Genomic DNA, 20816 nt, shown 5'->3' with positions numbered 1-20816 from the left:
CAAAAGTCAATTTAAAAGAAGCACATACAGGGCGATTCCTAATGCATGCAACATTGTCGGAGCAGCTTGAAAAACTGGAGGATGACATGCACAGGAGAAAACATCTGACAGAGACACTGTGATGCACCGTTTGGCCACTAGAGGGGTGTTTAATAATGTCAACATTTAAGCAGAACTGAAAACAACGTTGCACACATTTTGAATCTCTCTGTATATTAATGTCATTATTATTAGGCTTAATGCTGTATGTTCTGTATCTGTGTGAGCTACAGAATGGGCCAGGCCATAAAGGCCTTGCAGTATGGAATAGTGATACCAACACATTGTATATAGTGTAGGAAGGTAACAGCTAACTGAATTTGAACTGGCTGGTATTTAACTTACCGGAGGACCCTGTAAACCTGGGAATCCTGGGTTTCCCGGGAATCCTCTTTCACCCTGGAATTAGGGGGAAAAAAATCAGAAATGAGTTTCCTATCTCAATTGGAGGTTTACATTTCTTTCTTTAGCAAAGCACAGATCAAAGAAATCAAAGTCATTAGTTGTCTAGAGCCAGCGGCAGATATTCCTGGACTTTTGATTTCTTTAAAGCAAGAGACAATAACAGCCATAGACCAGGCAAAAGTGTTTTCATCCACATGATGCTGATCTCCGTTAAGTTTTGTTGCAGTGTTTTAGGGCTCTGATCCAGCAGTACCTTCGTTCCGTTGCACCCTGGTGTACCCACAAGACCCGGGGGCCCATCCTGTCCAGGAAGACCCTAAAAAAGGACACATTAAAAATGTTATCCCCTGCAAAATTTTACTACTACTACTACTACTACTACTACTACTACTACTACTACTACTACTACTACTACTAATAATAATAATAATAATAATAATAATAATAATAATAATAATAAATACATTAAATGCTAACTTCAAGGGGGCATAAGGTTCAACCTTTGAAGTGTCACTGCTATTTTTATTTTGTGTTAATATTACATTCAAACAGGGTTACAATCTGGTGGTTTTATTTCTTGAAATTCTATTTTACAGAGGACACCTGCCATCTAGTGGCCAGGATATGTAATGGCATTTTCATTGCAGCTAGAACAACTAGCAACATCAGCAAGCCACTCGATTTTCCATTAGTTTCTAAACACCGAAAATATGAAATCAGCATTTGGAATGGTTTATGAGATTCATGCAGAAATGTCTATTTGACTTTGTTTTATAGTGCATGCTGGAATAACCTTCAAACAAAGCCTTTTTTGATGCATTTCTTGACAAGCCTAGTGTTTAAAGGCAAGCTACATTAAACTGTCAGCATGCCTTCATTTTCCCAAGGCTGGCGCCCTCCAGTGGCTGCATGTACTATGTGCAGTGTCCTGTCCCTGAATCTGCAGTGCACATGACCATGTGACCACTGAAGTCCTGCACCCCGGGCTGTACCGGTTACACTCTCCCCTGGGCAGACACTCACACCGAGGGAATGCTTTTACTCACTGGAAGTCCCGGTGTTCCTGGGAATCCTGGCAGTCCTGGAGGTCCCTGGGAAGAGGAAATAAAAGAAGCAGCTTCAGAACATATTCAGAGAAATGTTTCCAACAACCACAAACTCACATTTCTATAGGTCTTCTTATCCATTGATAAGAGCTTCACACAAAAAAAGGACATCACCAGTGTCAACTCTGTCAGTTTTTAAATGAAATGTATATAATGCTGCAGCAGCTCAAAGATACAAAAACACAAAGCCATGTTTTACAATGACCAAATACCTTCAAAAGTTTTATTGTGTTTTCAGCCTAACTAGAAGGTGTGTGTTAAAATGCATTTATAAAAACGCAGAATGTAAAAAATACAAAGCTCAATAATCTGTTACATCCAAGAGTGCTGGCTCATTTAACATTGCATTTGTAATATGTGGCCTGCACATTTTGTTAATGTTAATATTAAAGTAGGGGAACTCTTCAGATGAAGCCATTCATACTCACTCGGATTCCTTTGGGACCCCCTGGTCCTGGTGGCCCATCATCCCCCTAACAGACAATGGGAATAAAGAGAGAACAGTCACACCCCTTCAACTCAACACACGCACTGCAAGCATGATGAGAACCTGCACCTCTGTCAGCTACAAACTCATAAATTCAACCTTTCAACTGGTTTGTGTTTAAAAAGTTGTTCTAATGGGATTTCAGCCTGGTGGATTATTTCTTTGAATTAAACTATCGCCACCTAATGGCTAGGATGTGTAATGATTTTATTTTAATCCACACTTCAATTTGAACTCTGCCTCTACCCAACACAAGGATAACAGCAGCACTTGGGTAGCATGTGGCAATTACAGTACCTGCCTTAAGTTTAGAAACCAAACTATGGTCAAAAATGTATGTTATACTTGGTTTTATAGTTCATGATGCCTTTTCTGGATTTGAATTCTTTGAATATTCAGCTATGAGACACTTCGATGCTCAATGTGATGACATGGAAGATAGGGTTCTCCCAAGCCGCTCCTCAGGTCTGGTTTACCTTCACCCCTCGGCTCCCGATCGGTCCCTCCAGGCCTGGAAATCCTGGCAGTCCCAGTTGGCCTTGTAAACCTGGGAAGCCCCTCTCTCCCTGGAAGAAAAGCACAGCGAGTGAGCAAGACAGAGCCAGAGTCACAAGGTGGACCTGAATACAAAACAGAGAAATTCTGTACAAATGTCAAAATAACACCCTGCGCACTTAAAACTATTTTAAAAGAAAATAAAATGCACCATCTCACAGTGACTGAAAACAGATTACAAAACAGCTGGCACTGCAAGGGCATGGTTCTTCTGCTCCCCTAGTGGACATACTTGCGTACTGCACATGTAAAGGATCTGCCCTGTGGAACATTCAGTGGTAGAGTTGAGCTGTGGTTTGCTGCAGCAGAGAGTGCCTGAAGGATAATGTCTATACATGCAAGGGTGCAAGAATCAAAATAACATAGTTTTTGTTAAATGTAAACGTCATCTGTACAATGCATTCTGTTTTTTACCTGTTTTAATAATGTTATGTATATTTAAAAAATGAAAGGCAGTTTAATCCCACTAGTCTATAATGGGGATCACACCTTCACCCCCTAAAAAGTTTTTAATAAATCATACAGTAGCCCATCACTAACCTAGACATGTTATATACAGTACAGTAGTAAAATCAAATGAATACCTAGCTCACTTTTTAACTTTAGCCTACCGGTAACACAAAATAAATCATGCTGCTGAATTGTACACATTGGTGTACAATGCGAATAAAAAATTATTTAAAAAATGTAAATAATTGTAGTTGTAGTTTTTTTTTATTATTATTTTTTTAATTAATACTTAGTAGCCTAGACAATTAACACAAAATAGATCATGGTCATATACAGATGCCCAGAATGGAGCTGGAGGGGTTAGTGGCACACATGTGCAGTCTACTGCTCCCAACACTTGGGGAAACCAGAAATGTGTTTTCAAGGCTTGTAAGTGCACCCTGCCTTTCATGAAAATGAGGTACTTGGGTGTTCACCTCAAAAATGCATTGAGCACAACTGGCAACGCACGAGAAAAGCGGACAGGGAAATGTCAGCAACAATTGCGACTGTTTAAAACATGCTTTCAAAAGTTCTTAAATTGATGCATTTCTAAGTGTTGCAGTTGCAGGCAGCTTTAGTACATCTCATTATAATATTTGAGAACCCTCATTTGCATGATCTCTGCCGGCTTTTTGCAAATGTATGCATTCCCTAAAAAGTTGCTAACAGCATTGTGCTTGTTTAGTACATTTCACCCTAGACTTCCAACTCGTTTGCAGATGGTTTGCGACAGTTACAACACTTTAGTACATCTACCCCTAAGCCTCTGGAACAATTGAAGCACTGGACTGAGTTTCAACAATCATGTCATTTATTTACTAGTCTGCATCAATGTACAGGTGTTGGCAAACTACCAGGGAGCTCCCAGAGATGTCAATAATGGATATTAGAATGAAGGCGAATCTTAATCCATTAAGTACCAAATTCTGTTCTTTGAAAAAAAATACAAACACAATCTGTATTTATGCAATTTGATACATTTAGACAACTTTTGTGGTTAACAAAACTCAAGTTATGGGTTAAGATGTGCTCTCTTTCCTACCTCAGCAAGAAACCTTGTTTGGAATTTTTTCGAACCCATAAAATCAGAAATACTAAAGGAGACACGCAATACCCCCACCCCCTAGGTTAACAAATGTACTGTACAAAAAAAAAAACATGTTACCTGTTTAATGTGTTGCCACACATAACCTGTGTACGTTCAGTAGAACGTTCTGCAGAAAGCAGTAAGCATTTTTAATCACCCCAATATGTGCAGTGAACCAATATCCCTCCTGCTAATTAAATCGGATCCACCTGTGCTCTGTGCCTCATCCCACATATAAACAATGGGACCATCCTCCCTCGTATTTCTCTTGGCCTTGGTTACTCCACTCCTGCTTTCTACTGAATTCAAAAGCAAATCCTCACACACAAAAAAAAAAAAAATACATTACGACAGCCGGATTTTTCCCAGATCTGATAAAGTGTGCCATTTTAATATAAACAGCAGGTGCACTGTAGACTACTTGTTCCGTTGCCATGGCAAACGCTTGGAAGCAGATTTTCAGATGCTGCCGCCAATGGAACAAGCCTGGGCAGCGAGGCCCCTGGGAGTCATGGGATCTCACAGCAGCCCAGGAAAGATTTCCTCCAAAACGACACACGCCCGCCCTCCATAGGGAAGGGAAAGCCCCTCTGGCTGCCAACACCCAGGTACCGTTTGTCACATTCCTGTTCTTTTACTATTCAGTGTTTGCAATCATGATGGGTTCTCTGCTAGGGCTGTGCTGAGACTCGTATTCTCAGAGTGATTACCTTGAAGTAGTATTTGCTTGCAGGGAATAAATAAATACATCAAAACACACCTATTTATTTGTTGATTTCAAATGAAAAGCTGACCTTCCCTCACCTTTACAATTGAGTACCAATCAATGCACTTCAACATTGAGTGATTGGAAGCAAATTTCTCTCACATTCCGGGGGTGCTGATATTTAAGAACGTGAAAAAAAAACGAATTCCATGAACAAAAGCTCGCAGAAAAATGCAAGTCTGCAGCGTGGGAATCATTTGTTGTTATCGTGGACAAAGGAAAACAAGTTTTGCAAAACACACATTTTACATCTCAATTCCATTTGCTCTTTTAAGTTTGTAATAAAATCACACATTTATGAAATCATACTTCATCAGTTCATTTGATTTTCAGATAATGTATTTATATTTTACACAAATACATTATATATTTCATTTTACAGTGCTCTGCGTAGGTTCATGATGGAATAAACACTGTCTGTAGTTCAGCCAGATTTCCAGGTTGACTGGAAAATCACACTGCTTTAATACTGTATCTAGTCAGTGCATATGCTAAGCTGGGGAAAGGAAATGCGTTCCACTGTTTTTTCGGGCCGGGTCGGATCCGGGTCTAATAAGAATTTTACATCAGGTCGGGTCGGGTAAATAATTGTTGGTCCGTGGTCGAGTCGGGTTGATTCATTTGGACCTGTGAAGACCTCTACTTCAGACAGCCTTTGTACAAGAGAGGGGGGGGGGGGGGGAGGTCTTCAGATTGACAGGGAATGACAAGCTATTTATATAAAAGCACCTTGTGAGGTTAGCCACCCTCTCACTGCACCCACCCCACCTAATTATGAAAGAATCTTTACACTACAATTGGTTTTTAGATAGCGTGGCTCTGCACAGATCAGGAGTTGAGAGAGCCCCCTCTTCCCTCTCTTCTTACTAGGCTTCTTACTAGGTTTACTTCTTGCCTTTAAATCTGCATTTTATTCATGCCTGTTGTTCATGCCAGTGTAATTAAGGTTGTAATGGCACTGGATCAGCAATCCAGTTAACTTGTAGTGATTGAGTATTAAAACATGTTTTATTTGAAGTTCCCACCTCTACTACTGTAGGTTACTACAAGCAAAGGGTGCAGAAAAGAGGCAATGGCTAGATTATTATGCAGCCTATGCATGAACCTGCCTAGAATTCTGTAAAGCAATGGCTAGAATATTATACAGCCTATGCATGAACCCACCTAGAATTCTGTAAAGCAATGGCTAGAATATTATACAGCCTATGCATGAACCAGCCTAGAATTCTGTAATGCAATGGCTAGAATATTATACAGCCTATGCATGAACCCACCTAGAATTCTGTAAAGCAATGGCTAGAATATTATACAGCCTATGCATGAACCCGCCTAGAATTCTGTAAAGCAATGGCTAGAATATTATACAGCTTATGCATGAACCTGCCTAGAATTCTGTAATGCAATGGCTAGAATATTATAAAGCCTATGCATGAACCAGCCTAGAATTCTGTAATGCAATGGCTAGAATATTATACAGCCTATGCATGAACCCACCTAGAATTCTGTAATGCAATGGCTAGAATAGTATACAGCCTATGCATGAACCAGCCTAGAATTCTGTAAAGCAATGGCTAGAATATTATACAGCCTATGCATGAACCCACCTAGAATTCTGTAAAGCAATGGCTAGAATATTATACAGCTTATGCATGAACCTGCCTAGAATTCTGTAATGCAATGGCTAGAATATTATACAGCCTATGCATGAACCCGCCTAGAATTCTGTAATGCAATGGCTAGAATATTATACAGCCTATGCATGAACCCACCTAGAATTCTGTAATGCAATGGCTAGAATATTATACAGCCTATGCATGAACCCACCTAGAATTCTGTAAAGCAATGGCTAGAATAGTATACAGCCTATGCATGAACCCGCCTAGAATTCTGTAAAGCAATGGCTAGAATATTATACAGCCTATGCATGAACCCGCCTAGAATTCTGTAAAGCAATGGCTAGAATATTATACAGCCTATGCATGAACCAGCCTAGAATTCTGTAATGCAATGGCTAGAATATTATAAAGCCTATGCATGAACCAGCCTAGAATTCTGTAATGCAATGGCTAGAATATTATACAGCCTATGCATGAACCCGCCTAGAATTCTGTAAAGCAATGGCTAGAATAGTATACAGCCTATGCATGAACCCGCCTAGAATTCTGTAAAGCAATGGCTAGAATATTATACAGCCTATGCATGAACCCGCCTAGAATTCTGTAAAGCAATGGCCAGAATATTATACAGCTTATGCATGAACCTGCCTAGAATTCTGTAAAGCCACACAAAGCTGTGGACTGTTATCCTGTGGAATGTGTGTGCCTGTATATTAAGTATTTAAAGGAAGGGAACACAGATGAATAAAATAAATCTGCCTCCCTCACTACAGACAGCTGGGCTGTGCATTCTCTTACTTGAAATCTCAAAGTTAACAGGTGAGGAACCAGCTGTACGTTATTCCCAAATGGTGTTTGAGCTACTGAAGAGAGCCACATGCAGGCTGGAAAGAAGATATCTGGAATGCATTAGTAACCCATACTTCTGTTCATGTCAGGGGAACCAAGCTTGCAAGTCTGCAGAGTTTCCTATGCTCGTTATTGTTGTGAATGTATGAAAATCCAACAGCAGGCTCGGTTTCAGTTGTGTTGGGATTCAAGGTTCGTCACACTCAATTGTGAGATAAGGAGAACACTAAAAGAAAGCAGTAAAAGTCTTAAGAAATAATTACTTTCTTAAATGGATAATACTTTGAGCTTCCATTTTTCAGTGTTTATTCCAATTTTAGCACTTATAGAAATGTTCAGGGTTTATTTCAGATTATCATGGTGTTTATGAATATACTTGAGCTCTCATTAGCACAGACACTTTGCTGTAGGATTTTCTTCCCCAGCTTTATTTTCACTGAGGTGATGCCACAACACAGTCTATTCCCTTTCCTCCTGTGCAGCGGGTATTAGGACCCCAGCAGAGCTGCACAGTCTGGGTGTAACAGGTCAGGGGCTGGGTGCAAAGCTGTTAAGCTCGTCTCAACGACAGCAGACGGACTGCGTAATGGAAGTGCTTCACTCACTGCCTGCTCCACGGGGTGTGAACACCACAGTTCAGAACTGAGACACTGTGGGAGGAGCGATCTTGTGTGGGAATGCTGACTGTACCCCTACTGTAAGAGAGGTCTCAAAATCAACATGGGGGTTGACACTGCGAAAGAAAGGCAGCTTACCTTTTCTCCTTTCACTCCGCTGCAGTCACACTTTGATGCCGACGCACAGCCATGGCAAGCCTGACAAAGAAAGGAAAGACTACATTAGGATTCAGTCAATACTGGGATACGCTGCATCGTCAAAGGAATCAGGATTTCTGAAAAAGTCAATTTCTTTCAATGTTGTTTTACTATTTATATATATATATATATATATATAACAATTCGTGTTTAAGAGATACTCTTGAAATTAAATCTGAAGATGAGAAATACCACGTGAATTCAAGTCAACAATTATTTATTCAAGTCCATGAATCTTCAATTTCAAACTGAAGAAAAATGTGTTCCAATACACAAACCAACCACTGGGTGGCAGCACCCACATACCATTTTAAACTGCAGAGAAGCGTACAACTACAATCATTGTCAATATGCCTTTAGCACTATATTATAAAGATGTATAAGGAGACACAGAAAGGACTGGAGACACCCCCTTTACAGCTGCACAGGCCTTGGTTATAAAAACACTTGGATAAATATTTAGACGACCACACAAGCAGCAAGGGCTCATCACGTCTTTATAGATGATGCGGCCGCTTACATTCGACACATACCATGACCGGGGGAGAAACGGTTAATCTGCTCTCACTCTTCGACTGGGCGGAGAGGTTTTACTAAAAATCTCTCAGATACGCTTTTTCTTGGTTTGCAAACTTGCAGGGCTTACATTTAAAACACACACACACCAACAAAATGATTACAGGGGCTCCCGAGTGGCGCATCCAGTAAAGGCGCTCCTCGCAGGATGTGCCCTATAGCCTGGAGATCGCTGGTTCGAATCCAGGCTATGTCACAGCTGACCGTGACCGAGAGTTCCTAGGGGGCGGCGCACAATTGGCTGAGCGCTGCCCGGGTAGGGAGGGCTTAGGTCGGCAGGGGAATCCACGGCTCACCGCGCATCAGCGACCCCTGTGGCCGATAGGGCGCCTGTGGCTCTGCAGCGGAGCCGCCAGATCTGTGTTGTCCTCCGGCACTATAGGTCTGGTAGCATTGCTGTGGATCTGCAGTGCGAAAAATGACGGCTTGGAAGGAGCACGTTTCGGAGGACGCGTGTTTCAGCCTCCGTTTCCTGAGTCGGCGGGGGGGTTGCGAGCGGTGAGCCGGGGATACAGATAATAATTGGGCATGCTAAATTGGGGTGAAAACTGGGGTAAAAATAATTGGCGACGACTAAATTTTAAAAAAAACAAAACAAAATGATTACAGTGAAAACAAATGCTGGTCTTCAATTATTTTTTCTGGCTCGTAGCTCAAACAAAATTAGTTCCACAACAAAGGTCGTTTTTACCTTCCAGACACAGAGTTAAGAGGAGAAACATATTTCTCTAAACCAGTTACAGCAAGTCGGGGGAAAGCAGGTTTAGCTAGGGCATTTCCAGGCAGAAGTTTGATCTTGTGAAAGAAATTAAAACCTACCATGACCACTACAATTGTTTGTACTTGGTGCAGAGATTCTACTTGTCATAATTGTATCGTACATTTGAAACAGATTTACAGTTTGGTTAGATGCCATTACACAATTATTCTTTGAATCGAAACCTAGACAGAAGGAGACACTACGGAAAAGTGCTAGTAAAAAACACAGGCTTTTTAAAAAGCAACTACCAGAGCCTTTTACTCCCATGCTGATTGGAGCTTCCCTTGTGAAGGCCTCTTCAAATCCCTTGTTACACGCAGTTAGACCCATGGGAGATTTCTCTTCACCAACTCCCTTCAGAGCTCATTACTGCGCTATCTGGAAACACTCACAGGGATAATACCCTGGATCCTGCATTCCCTCCAAGAGGAGACTTGACTTGTCACCTACCTGGCATTGAGCTGCACCATGGCACCTTTCCTGTAAACATCACTGAACAGCAATTATAAATCAACAACCTGCTATCGCCTGGCTTTGCAGATCTGTACTGGTGGTAATTGTGTCGCGCTCTGTGCCAAAGTGATCCCTGCCAACTTCAAAAACAACATGCTGTGCTTTTAGCACTCATGAGTTTATTGCCATCAATCACCTGAATGCAATGCATGTGTAATTAAAACCACTTTGTTACAGATTGGAAAAAACTCTTGTCAAGGCCAGTGGCTTCTGGGTCATTCAAAACAAGACCAGTCAATTCTGATTGGAATTCCACCTATTATTGGAGGCTGTGTGGTCCAGTGGTTAAAGAAAAGGGCTTGTAACCAAGAGGTCCCCGGTTCAAATCCCACCTCAGCCACTGACTCATTGTGTGACCCTGAGCAAGTCACTTAACCTCCTTGTGCTCCGTCTTTCGGGTGAGATGTAGTTGTAAGTGACTCTGCAGCTGATGCATAGTTCACACACCCTAGTCTCTGTAAGTCGCCTTGGATAAAGGCGTCTGCTAAATAAACAAATAATAATAATAATAATACTGAACCCAAGCCTCCCCAGGTGGGGTTGAGTAACCTACCTTCTGAACCTCAGCAATGATTTCTTCATCTGTCAAAGCAATAGTTGGCTATTGAGAACTGTCCTATCATTTGTTAACATTCTTCCTCTTAAAAAATAATTATAGGTTGCAGAGGATAGTATTCAGCAGAGGTAATTGGTATGAGCCTGAAGATGTTAACATGACTACCTACAGCAATACGAATTAATACATGAATGTAGGGCAGGTTCCAAGTCAGGTTTAAATGCAACTGCAAACAATAATTGAGTCTTGAGGAGAAACCTTTCAGAAACAGGTCGATGCTGATAAAGGCATCAGCCGTACTGGTTACACAATTCATCATCACAACAGTGAAAGCAACTCACTGTAAAGACAGATTTTTAAAAAGATCTGTCTCTTTCCAAGTACGTTTATTTTCCAAACACTTTATTCATCAGTGCGGTCACATCGTGCAAGGACCAAGATCGGTTTTGCTTGTTGTGACCCGGGATGGAAGCAGGAGTCCCTTTGCATAGCAGCGGATCCAATTCCTGGTTTTGCTAGGAGTTTAATAAGATACACCCGTGTCTGTGGCTAATCAAGCTCATAATAAAACCTGGAATGGGTGAAACTGCTATGCAAATGGAGGTCTTATTTCCATCCCTGGTCGTGCCTATTAGATAACATTGCCGTTGCTGTAAATTAAAAAAACAAAAATATATCTTAAACATTGAAAACCAACCTGATCCATTTAGGGCCTGTTTTATGAAGCATTCAATTCAAACTTACAGCCTGTTTTGAAACAAGTCACCTGTGAAATGCACAGAGATCATTGGCTCAGAAGCACTGACTAGTCCTGTTTACAGAAGTATAAAATCTCAGATTAATCCTGTCTGGTTCCCCTGAATGCAGTCTGCTCCCACACCCTCAATCACACCGCAGATAACGCTTAGTGCACTGAGCGAGAGAAACATGCCTCTGCAACCACATCAAAACCAGCTCAAAGGAATGTGTTCCTTCAAGCGATAGTGAGCCAGCTCTGGGTTATCTAACCTAGCCCCAAATCAAGTTACTATAGGATATTGTGCTTCTGCTTATCTGGGAAAAAAAATAAAAACACAGGGCAGAGCTGCCTTTTACAGCAATCAACGTACATACTCTAGTATCAATCAGATACCAGAGATTAGGACAGACCTCATTCTCGCAGAATGGCAAATGGAAAGGAGTTCCTTTCCTTGATGCCTTTGGCATGGTTGAATTAAACTGTACATCTATTGGATTATTGGAGACTGAGAACTTAAAATTCAAGAGAGGAAGCACTACTGCAGCGTTCAAGCTTATATTGCAATCCGAGATGCACACGCATGCGATGTGCACATATACTACCCAAGCTGGAGAATACAGGCTGTAGCTAAACTTTGAGAACATGTGGTGGAGATAGATCTGCTTTGGGTTAGCACTGTTATCCAAGCACAGAATCTCCCAGCCCCACTCATTGCTGCAGGGCACTACATAAAGGAGTTCATAACAGATATGATTTGTACAGCTTGCTACTGTGGTATTTTCTTACAGCACAATGCAGCTGGACTCCATTACTGAAGGTCAAGGCTGCACATGTATAACATCTATACAGCATTGTTACAGAAACCCTGTAGCCTAAATAGACAACAGTAAAACTGAGTACGACAATGTAGCATGTGTTCCATAAATCACTCTAAACTACTGGTGAATCCAAGACATTAGTATGATAATGATTTATAAACCAAACAAAATGTTTCATTTTCAGGGATTAGCCCAGCTACAGTGTCAAAACACATTTTCACACCAAAATAGTACCCACTTAGAAAACGAATTCACACTTTATTCTGTGCACTGTACTTAACCAGAAACCAGACCAGCAAGCAAATGGCACATTTTATTCCAATATCACTTTACACTCACGCCTAAACGTTAAAGTATTTTATTGAAGACGGTTTTCCTGATCGGTCACAGGCATTGCAAATCTTGACTTTGAAATGTGTTTTTAGTATCTAAAAATGTTGGAGAACACATTTAAGCCACATTCAAATTATTGATCTGATAAAAATCAGCAACAGCATTGATTTAGGTGAGGGCATGCTCACAATTACTGCTCTTAATCTGCAGTGTCATGCTAACACAAAGGGGATTGAAGATGGTTCTGCTAGGTGATAGCAGCTTTGATCACTTTACATTACTCTTCCACCTTAAATCACCTTTGTGACATCATCTATTGAAGGCTGTAAATGACACCTACTAGGAAACAATACAAACCAGATGGGAGCGGCTGCTCCATCCCCTTTCCCTGGGATCTACAATGATTATTTCAGACAAGCAAAGGTAAATAACTTAAAGCTGTAAAACTGGGATAATGGCATTGCTGTGGAGTGTTACAAGGTAATAAGGGAACTCCTTCATTCAAATAAGACTTCCATTAGTACCTCATAACTTCCCACATCCATGCCATTATTCCTTAAATTTAAATGGTTACTGTGTGACATTTTATGGGCATTCTTGTTTTAACCCATCACATTTTTCTTCACTTTTCCATCAAAAATAAGTGGCTATGACAAACTCTGCCAGTAGGTATCACTTTTAGACAGCAGCAGTGAACTCATGAGTCATACTTGAATGCCTGCTCTGTATTTTGCGTAGCCAGAGCACACAAAACTCAAAGTGACACACTACCACTCCCTTTCATTAGTTGCAAGTGACAGTTCCAGGAGTTTGTCTGCTAGAAGTAAACTTCAATTTGAACTGCACCCCCTGCCCTTCCAATGACAGCCTCTTCCAAACTCCAGTAAACACAACATGCGCATAGGCCTTGTTGTTTGGACTAAGGAGCCTGGGATTTGCCGGTCTCAAGCCTCCACGTGCTAGCACAGCTGCTTTTAATCAAAACACTTCCCTGGTGCTTTTATATTATTATTATTATTATTATTATTATTATTAGTTTATTTAGCAGACGCCTTTATCCAAGGCGACTTAGAGAGACTAGGGTGTGTGAACTATGCATCAGCTGCAGAGTCACTTACAATTGCGTCTCACCCGAAAGACGGAGCACAAGGAGTTTGAGTGACTTGTTCAGGGTCACACAATGAGTCAGTGGCTGAGGTGGGATTTGAACCGGGGACCTCCAAGTTACAAGCCCTTTTCTTTAACCACTGGACCACACAGCCTCCAGGGCATTAAAGAATGCGAGACAGTTGTGACTTGATGACGGTTAACCACCAGTCTCTGGAAACCTCAAGGAGATGTTTAAAGTCCACACAAACTCATGCAGGCCACTTTGTAGAACTAACTCTCACTGCATTTGCAGTTTGTTATTAGTGTTTAAGGAGGCAGTACTGGATACAGTGTGGAAGGATGCTCCCTAATTCTGACGTGAAGGCCACTGATATTACTTCTAGCAGGAGGTTGTAAAATCACTTTTTAAAAATCTGAACCAAGTGACGTTTAACGATTTAGATTTGAGGTTTTCAAGAAGCGGTTTTGTCAAAATATTAAAATAAGCAGCATAACGCCTTTAACACTACTAAGAAATCTTTGTACTGGAGAAAGACACAGCAAATGAAACGCTGGCCAGTTAGCTTCATCCAGTTTAACAGCTTGTCAGGATATCCTGAATGAATTGAAGTGTAAGCAGACTGGGTCACTGGTCCCTGGTGGCTTTCCAGACATCTGGAGGCCTCTCAACCTGCAGCAGATTTCCAGGGCACACACGTGGAAGCACTTGGCCAGCCTAACAAGTCCGTGTTTATACAGCACACTACAGAAACCAAGAGCCTTGGCTGAGACTTGTTGCAGCATTCTAACCAGTTCTGAATGGAGGAAGGTGCTGCAAAAGGAAAGCAAGACAAGGAATTTTTCAGGCAAGCCTGGACGAACAAATCTTTCCAAAGCATACCGGTATAGCTGACTCAATTTTTTGACAATGTCTTTGGGGTCTATCTAAACCAGTGGTGGATCTAAAACACTGCCCCTGTTTAGCCCTATTAATCCAGCTGGGGTTTTACAGACCTACTTAACATTCCTCCATACATAAACCAGATCACGCACATAGAGGGTCCTCATAACCACATACCAACCTCACAGTACTGTACGAGAACACATACAAACCAAAGTGTTGATCGCATTCTAGCCAAACCCAATCGGAAAGTCCACAGGAGGCTGGGATTGCGTGATAATTAAGGCAGTTATCGTGTTCACCACGCAGGACGTGACAGGCAGATGTAGGGACATGATCAGTGGAAGCTTGTCCATGTTTTATGAATGACTCAAAGCACAGTGGAATTAGATTTTTTTGTGAAAATTCCGCCGTTTAGATCATTAAACAGACCTCTCAATATATTTTGAAAGCATATATTATGTTATAATCTAATAATTGTTTGATAAGATTAATACATTACATTTTATGTAGACAAGAAGTTACATTTTATGGTATGGCAACTACCAAATTCCTGTGGTGCATTTAACAAATCAAGCACTTTCCTCTAAAGAAGGCCAACTCAATATAACGTTAATGCGTATCACCAGAGGTGGCCACTGCTTTCAAATCAATTCAAATTTAATCTCATCACATTTTCAAATGGGTTCATACCTGTGATTTATTAAGTAAAACTCTATAGATTACAACACATCTAATGCATTGTACACAGTCAGTGGCAGCAGCTTTTCATCTTGAGTGTTTAAATGATCTGCACATTGCATCCCTACCTTCAGAACAAGAAAAAGGAGGTTGGTAGATAATGCTGCGCTAGGGCTACAGAGGCAAGTTAAGGAATTACAAGCATTCAGACAGTCTTTGTCAGCATGTTCCTTGTTATCATAACCACATCACAACTACAGGTCTCACTCTATTCTATTACAGCTATGTCACTTAGGATTAGCTCTTCTGTTTCTCTGGGTTTACCCCCCCCATTTGGAGTTATTTTCACTTACTATTTGTACATGCCACATGACAATTGAAATGACCGGTTCTTTCTTGCTGTTGCCAGAAAGTGCTCTTGTGGAGTTGTGTCGAGACGAGACATCCTGAGAACTGTTCTAATCAGATAACAGCACAGCTGGGAATCAGTGTGTGTGCTATACCTCTATGCAACAAACACAGTCAACTGCACGATAATCTAACACAAAGCAAGCAGTGTTTTTTTTCTGGGGATGGGATAAACAAGGCTTTATTTTAGTTTCATTGCTTAAGACCGAACATCAGATTTGAAGAAAATAGTGAAACGCAGATGAACACAAGGCTGAGCTGGAGAACCCCCCTATAACAAAGCAAGGTAAGGTATTGGTAACAGGCCAGCGTGCGTCTCACTGGGAATTGGAAGACAGCCCCTAGGCGGTTACACAGTTACAGTGCAATGCTACCACAAACACTCCATAGGGATTCTACTCCAGCTCACTATCTGCTTGAACTGTTGCCACATCTGACATTCCACACATACCAGACACAAGGACATTTCTTTAATTGGCACCCAGAGAAAAAAAATCTCAGCCTGGTTATACCTTATGGTTTGCAATGAAAAAGGACTACAAAACATCCATTCATCACAGCTACCATGACAAAGCAGACCACCAGCTTTTTTCTTAAGCGAAATATGATACTCAGAATGTCCTTACCAAGTTTTATCACAACTGAATAAGCTGTTCTGTATCTACAGCTTAGGAGAAATGGCCGATATACCGATACAGGTGACATACGCCTCCACTATATCAAAAACTATACACAACTGCAAAAAGTTAAATAAAATAAAAAAACCCAGGTGGTTTCTAACCCTTAGAAATCCACAAGCCTCCCCTTTAAAACTGTGGTATTTCAGCTATGTTAGTCACTGACCTTTAGACCCCTTCCAGAAGCGCAGTTCCCTCAGAAAGTCCCACTCACAGGACACAGCAGGTCTCCTGACTCAGCCTTCCTGAGCTTTACAGACAATGAACTTTCAAAGACATGTTCGGATACACAGTAACCTATTGCTGGGTTACAGCTGCGTGCGTGCCTGCCTCCCAGTCTTATCCAGAGAAGACATTACGCTTTCAATCTACACAGCATGTAAAAAAGGCTGTGCTAGTAGGTGAACTATTTTATAGCAATAAGATGATAATATTACTCTTAAACATAGCATGTCATTACTTCTTATAATTGGTAACTAACCACAGTTAAAGAGTACCGTGAAAAATCACCATGACAGATAAACTAGGATAAGAAGTTAGAAAGGTATACCCTGTGCTTACACTATATGTACCAGAGTAAAACCTCAAATATCCAAAGTGACTGGGAATAGAGGGTGTTTGGATAAAAGAACTGTTCAGATAAGTGAATTACAACTGTGAAATTGTTTATATGACTTTCCCAATCCAACCTCCTAATTAAATCAACCTATTTACCTAGAAATAAAAACAAATCATCACTGCAGTGTCCTGTACATACCAGAGATTGAGGGCAGAATAGCATTCTCTGTGACAACAGGACAGAAGAGCGCAGCACACAAGGGTCTGTTTGGATAATCAAGGTTTTACTGGACTTGTTTCACTTCTTAAACAAACCGTATGTCCATTACTGTGTGGTGGTTTTGTGATTTATGTGGAAACCAAGAGGTTGACGTGATCAGCCTATATCATGCAGGGATATGCTTCAGCCTCATTTTTTAGAGCACTTTACAGCACTGGGAAGAGTGGCACATGCAATTCAGGTGTATTCCCTGGTACTGTAAAATGATCTAAAAGGAAAAAAACAAAAAAAACAGTAGTGACCTGGTTTATCAAATCGACTCCTAACTTGAAACCACCCAACTATCTTTGCACATTCGAGACACGTGGATTCAAATCCAGGCACCCAGCAGTGAACAGCATAAAAAGGTAAAAGCAATGACATCCAAGTACAATTTCTAATTCGAGCGAGTGGATCTCAAGATACAGCCACAAGATAGAGTAAGCCTATGGAACAACTTAGTTGGATGATGAAAGGTAGAGGTTGTGGGCAGAACTCCAATAACACGGTTTGCTAGAAGGTTCCACGTAAGCAAGTGCACACAAGTGAATGCGCTCACTAGGCGTGGCTCAAGCAATCGGAAAACACCAGGACCTCCGCAGGCAAGGAAACATACTGTATCCATCTTCACTCTCATTACAGCATGTTAGGATGCAAATATGCACCATAATTACAATGGGATGCACTGTGTTCTCCAAGCCTGCAGACCTGTACATGTTAATACTGGTCCTGGTTCTCCAGCAATATCTGAGCTGGTCTGCAGTAATGCTGCAAACTAAAACTGTGAGTGTAAGTGGAACATGCATACAAACATGCTCCACTACGTATAACCAAGATACTCAAGGAACGCAAGGTATATCCGAGCCAAGTTTCATCACAATCGGATAAACAGTTCTCTCAAATGTATATTTACAGCCTTATGCAAAACTGTAACGGGCAACATACATATGTGCACTATATCATTATTCACAGAGCAACATGACTTGCACAGAGAAATGTTCAGACATGTAGCTCATGTAGCCATGCTGGCAAACCCTCCACCCCTCCCTCCAGTATTACAGCTCTGTTCTGGGCTGCTTCTTATTTCTGTCTGGGAGGCTGATTTAGTATCTTGGTGTAATGTACAGGGTGGGAGCAGGATCACAGGATACCTCTGGCCTCACCCACTAACTTTAGCACAGGCCTGCAACTCGAATTCCAAGCTGGCAGTGTCACCCCGAGCCACATTCACAGAGGAAGAGGATTAACACACACACACACACACACACACACACACACTCTGTTAGCCCACTCCCAAATTTAAAGCCTGCTAATGAACGCCCCTTCACTCTGCCTAGTAAAGTGATGGTCGACCTTTCACGAACACAGCAGGTTTGTGTTCTTAGCTGGAATTAAAAGCTATAAAACCTGCATTAATTTCTACCTAGGACTAAGAGCTGAAGCTTAAGCTTCCTCGTTACCCATGCTTGGCCGCGTGACAGGATTCAAAGGTTCTGACTAATCTGTCCTTGTTCCTAGATCTTACAAGTCACCATCAGTCAGACATTATCCAAGTTTAAGTCTCTGCTGGTTTTGGTCATGTCAAACTTATCACAGGACTTGCGAGAAGTCCGACTGGAAACTATCCCATAACTTAAACCTAGAAGCTAGCCAATCTTGGCCAAGTTCACACAGTGGGATCGAAAAAAAAAACATTTAGGTCAAAACCTTGAGGTCAGCTCAGTTACGTGAACAGGACTTCATGCTGCTACTTATTCTGGGAAAAGGTGCAGAGAAAAAAAGAATTCAGCACTACTTGAGTTTCATCATTTTCTTTACACTGCTTACAATAAAAGCATGACTGTGTGCATGTTCTGGTTCAGACTTCTTTTGGTCCATCAGTATAAAACACAGAGGGTCTATTCAGCTTATTTCGTTCTCCAAAAATATAGAAAGAACCAGGCATGGCTATTTTTTGAATGATTTTAAACATCTGTATGGAGATCTGCTGCCGTTTGATCAAGTAAGCGTGTATTGTTTTTGACACTAAGCAAGACAAACGTTTAGACATTGATGGTCATTGATAACAAACTAGTTCAGACAACGCTAAACAAGAATGCGGCTGTCTGGAAAAATAAGATACACTGGCAGGCGTATTTCAGCCGCAACGTAACCACCAGATACAGAGTTAGACTTGAGGCAGGTAGAACATGAAACACTGTTGGCATAAAAGCAGGTTTATTACCAGAGGAGATATCTGACACAAGTCAATTTACAGAGTAATCCGAGATAATACAACTCCTGTTTAACGTAATCTTCATTTATTTATGAAGTGTTTTACTCAACGATTATTTTTTTAAGCTTTACGGATATCAAGTTGCTACTGTTGCACCACTATTTATATATATTTGTTTTATCAAATGTAGCGTACCCAATTTACAACGTCCAATCATGTCCCCCCACCACAGCTCAGAACTGAAGCTCAGTGGTCATGTCCTTCGATTCCCCAGCCAATCGGCTCCACCGCAGATGTCGGCAAGCTACTGCCCCCTGCAGGACAATAGTCAGCCCTGCAGGCGTCTACTTCAGCTCACAGGGAGCCGAGGCAGTCTGTGCTGCAGAAGGGCAGGGAGAGACTGCTAGGGCTGCAATGAAGGTACATTTTGGCCTTCGAAGGTTCGGAATACATTACCGAAGAAAGGTTTGAACCTTTAATGGTACTCGTTTGCATAATTTACTGGCGACGTCACCATAGCTACTTGTTCATATTTGATTGAAAATCCTATTTTACAGGTAATCCATATAAACGTAATAAAACATTCACATGTAGTTTAAAAATATATGTCATATTAGAACAGTATTCATCTTTTTAGAATTTAATTTTTTTTTTTTTTTAAATACTCATAATTGAAGCTGCTTGCAATATACAGTAAGCTTGCATTGCACCAACACCAACTGCAGCAGACAAAGCTTTATTTAACAGTCACTGTTCCAAGCAGGTTGTCAGTCACATTTTACTACTACTAAAAATATGAATAATACTAATAATATGAACTTACGCTTGTCAAGTGACCCCAGAGATTGGTTATACTTCCATGATACGAGTCGCTTGCACAGTTTGCATTCAACTTTGTTTTCAGTCGTCTGGGAATTTAACAAAAAAATCATAAACAGCAGAGGGGTTTCGAGACATTTCTTTAAATAAAAAGCTTATGCCTTATGCTATACAACGTTTTGCAGCCGAGATGGCGAATGAAGAAATTAAAAGGTTTGCCTCTGGATAACACAAGCTGGAGGGGGGAGGGGCGGACGGTGCTCAGTTTTCGAAATTAAAATTATTAGTGTTAGCGTGTATTTTGTATGTTTCAAACATATTCTACCATAGCACTTCTCTTACACTGTCTTGTACATTAGGTATTCAGTACATATTTTACTGAAGCAATACAGCCACTAGAGGTACGACCCACTGCTTTGTATACTATACCGTGCTCCATACCCGGCAGCGGAGCTATGTGGAGTTGCTATACGTGTAACGATTTGGTAGCGGATTTTAAGAACAACTTTTGTTTACGTAATATGCATTATACAAATCAAAAGTGAGTGACATTTAATGTGTGATTTATAGTATTCACATACTGTCAAACAGTTTCTGCTAACAGAAAGATAAAAACACTCGGTGCATGACTGGCATCTGACGAACCTTCGAAAGTTTAGAACAATCTTCGAATCCCTGGCTAGCGAACAAACCTTCG

At 41.0% G+C, this 20816-nt stretch overlaps 1 protein-coding gene across 2 annotated transcripts in view; it reads right to left on the bottom strand.

Moving 5' to 3' along the window:
- The window catches only part of LOC117412163 (collagen alpha-5(IV) chain-like), a 72965-nt gene that overhangs the window by 41613 nt on the left and 10536 nt on the right, over positions 1-20816 (bottom strand). The window contains exons 2-7 of one of the 2 annotated variants that reach the window (XM_058989068.1): positions 8158-8217; positions 2514-2603; positions 1979-2023; positions 1491-1535; positions 698-760; positions 385-438 (exon numbers count right to left, since the gene is read on the bottom strand). In XM_058989068.1, coding sequence (XP_058845051.1) covers positions 385-438; positions 698-760; positions 1491-1535; positions 1979-2023; positions 2514-2603; positions 8158-8217 — 357 coding nt within the window. Of the gene's footprint in view, positions 1-384; positions 439-697; positions 761-1490; positions 1536-1978; positions 2024-2513; positions 2604-2824; positions 4209-8157; positions 8218-20816 lie in introns of those variants that run through there. The other variant, XM_034902645.2, reaches the window with a different exon arrangement.

The sequence above is a fragment of the Acipenser ruthenus genome, chromosome 16 (genome assembly GCF_902713425.1).
Source record: "Acipenser ruthenus chromosome 16, fAciRut3.2 maternal haplotype, whole genome shotgun sequence".
Taxonomy (NCBI): domain Eukaryota; kingdom Metazoa; phylum Chordata; class Actinopteri; order Acipenseriformes; family Acipenseridae; genus Acipenser; species Acipenser ruthenus.
Note: the sequence above shows the minus strand (reverse complement) of the source record. Positions and strands in the feature narration are given on the sequence as shown.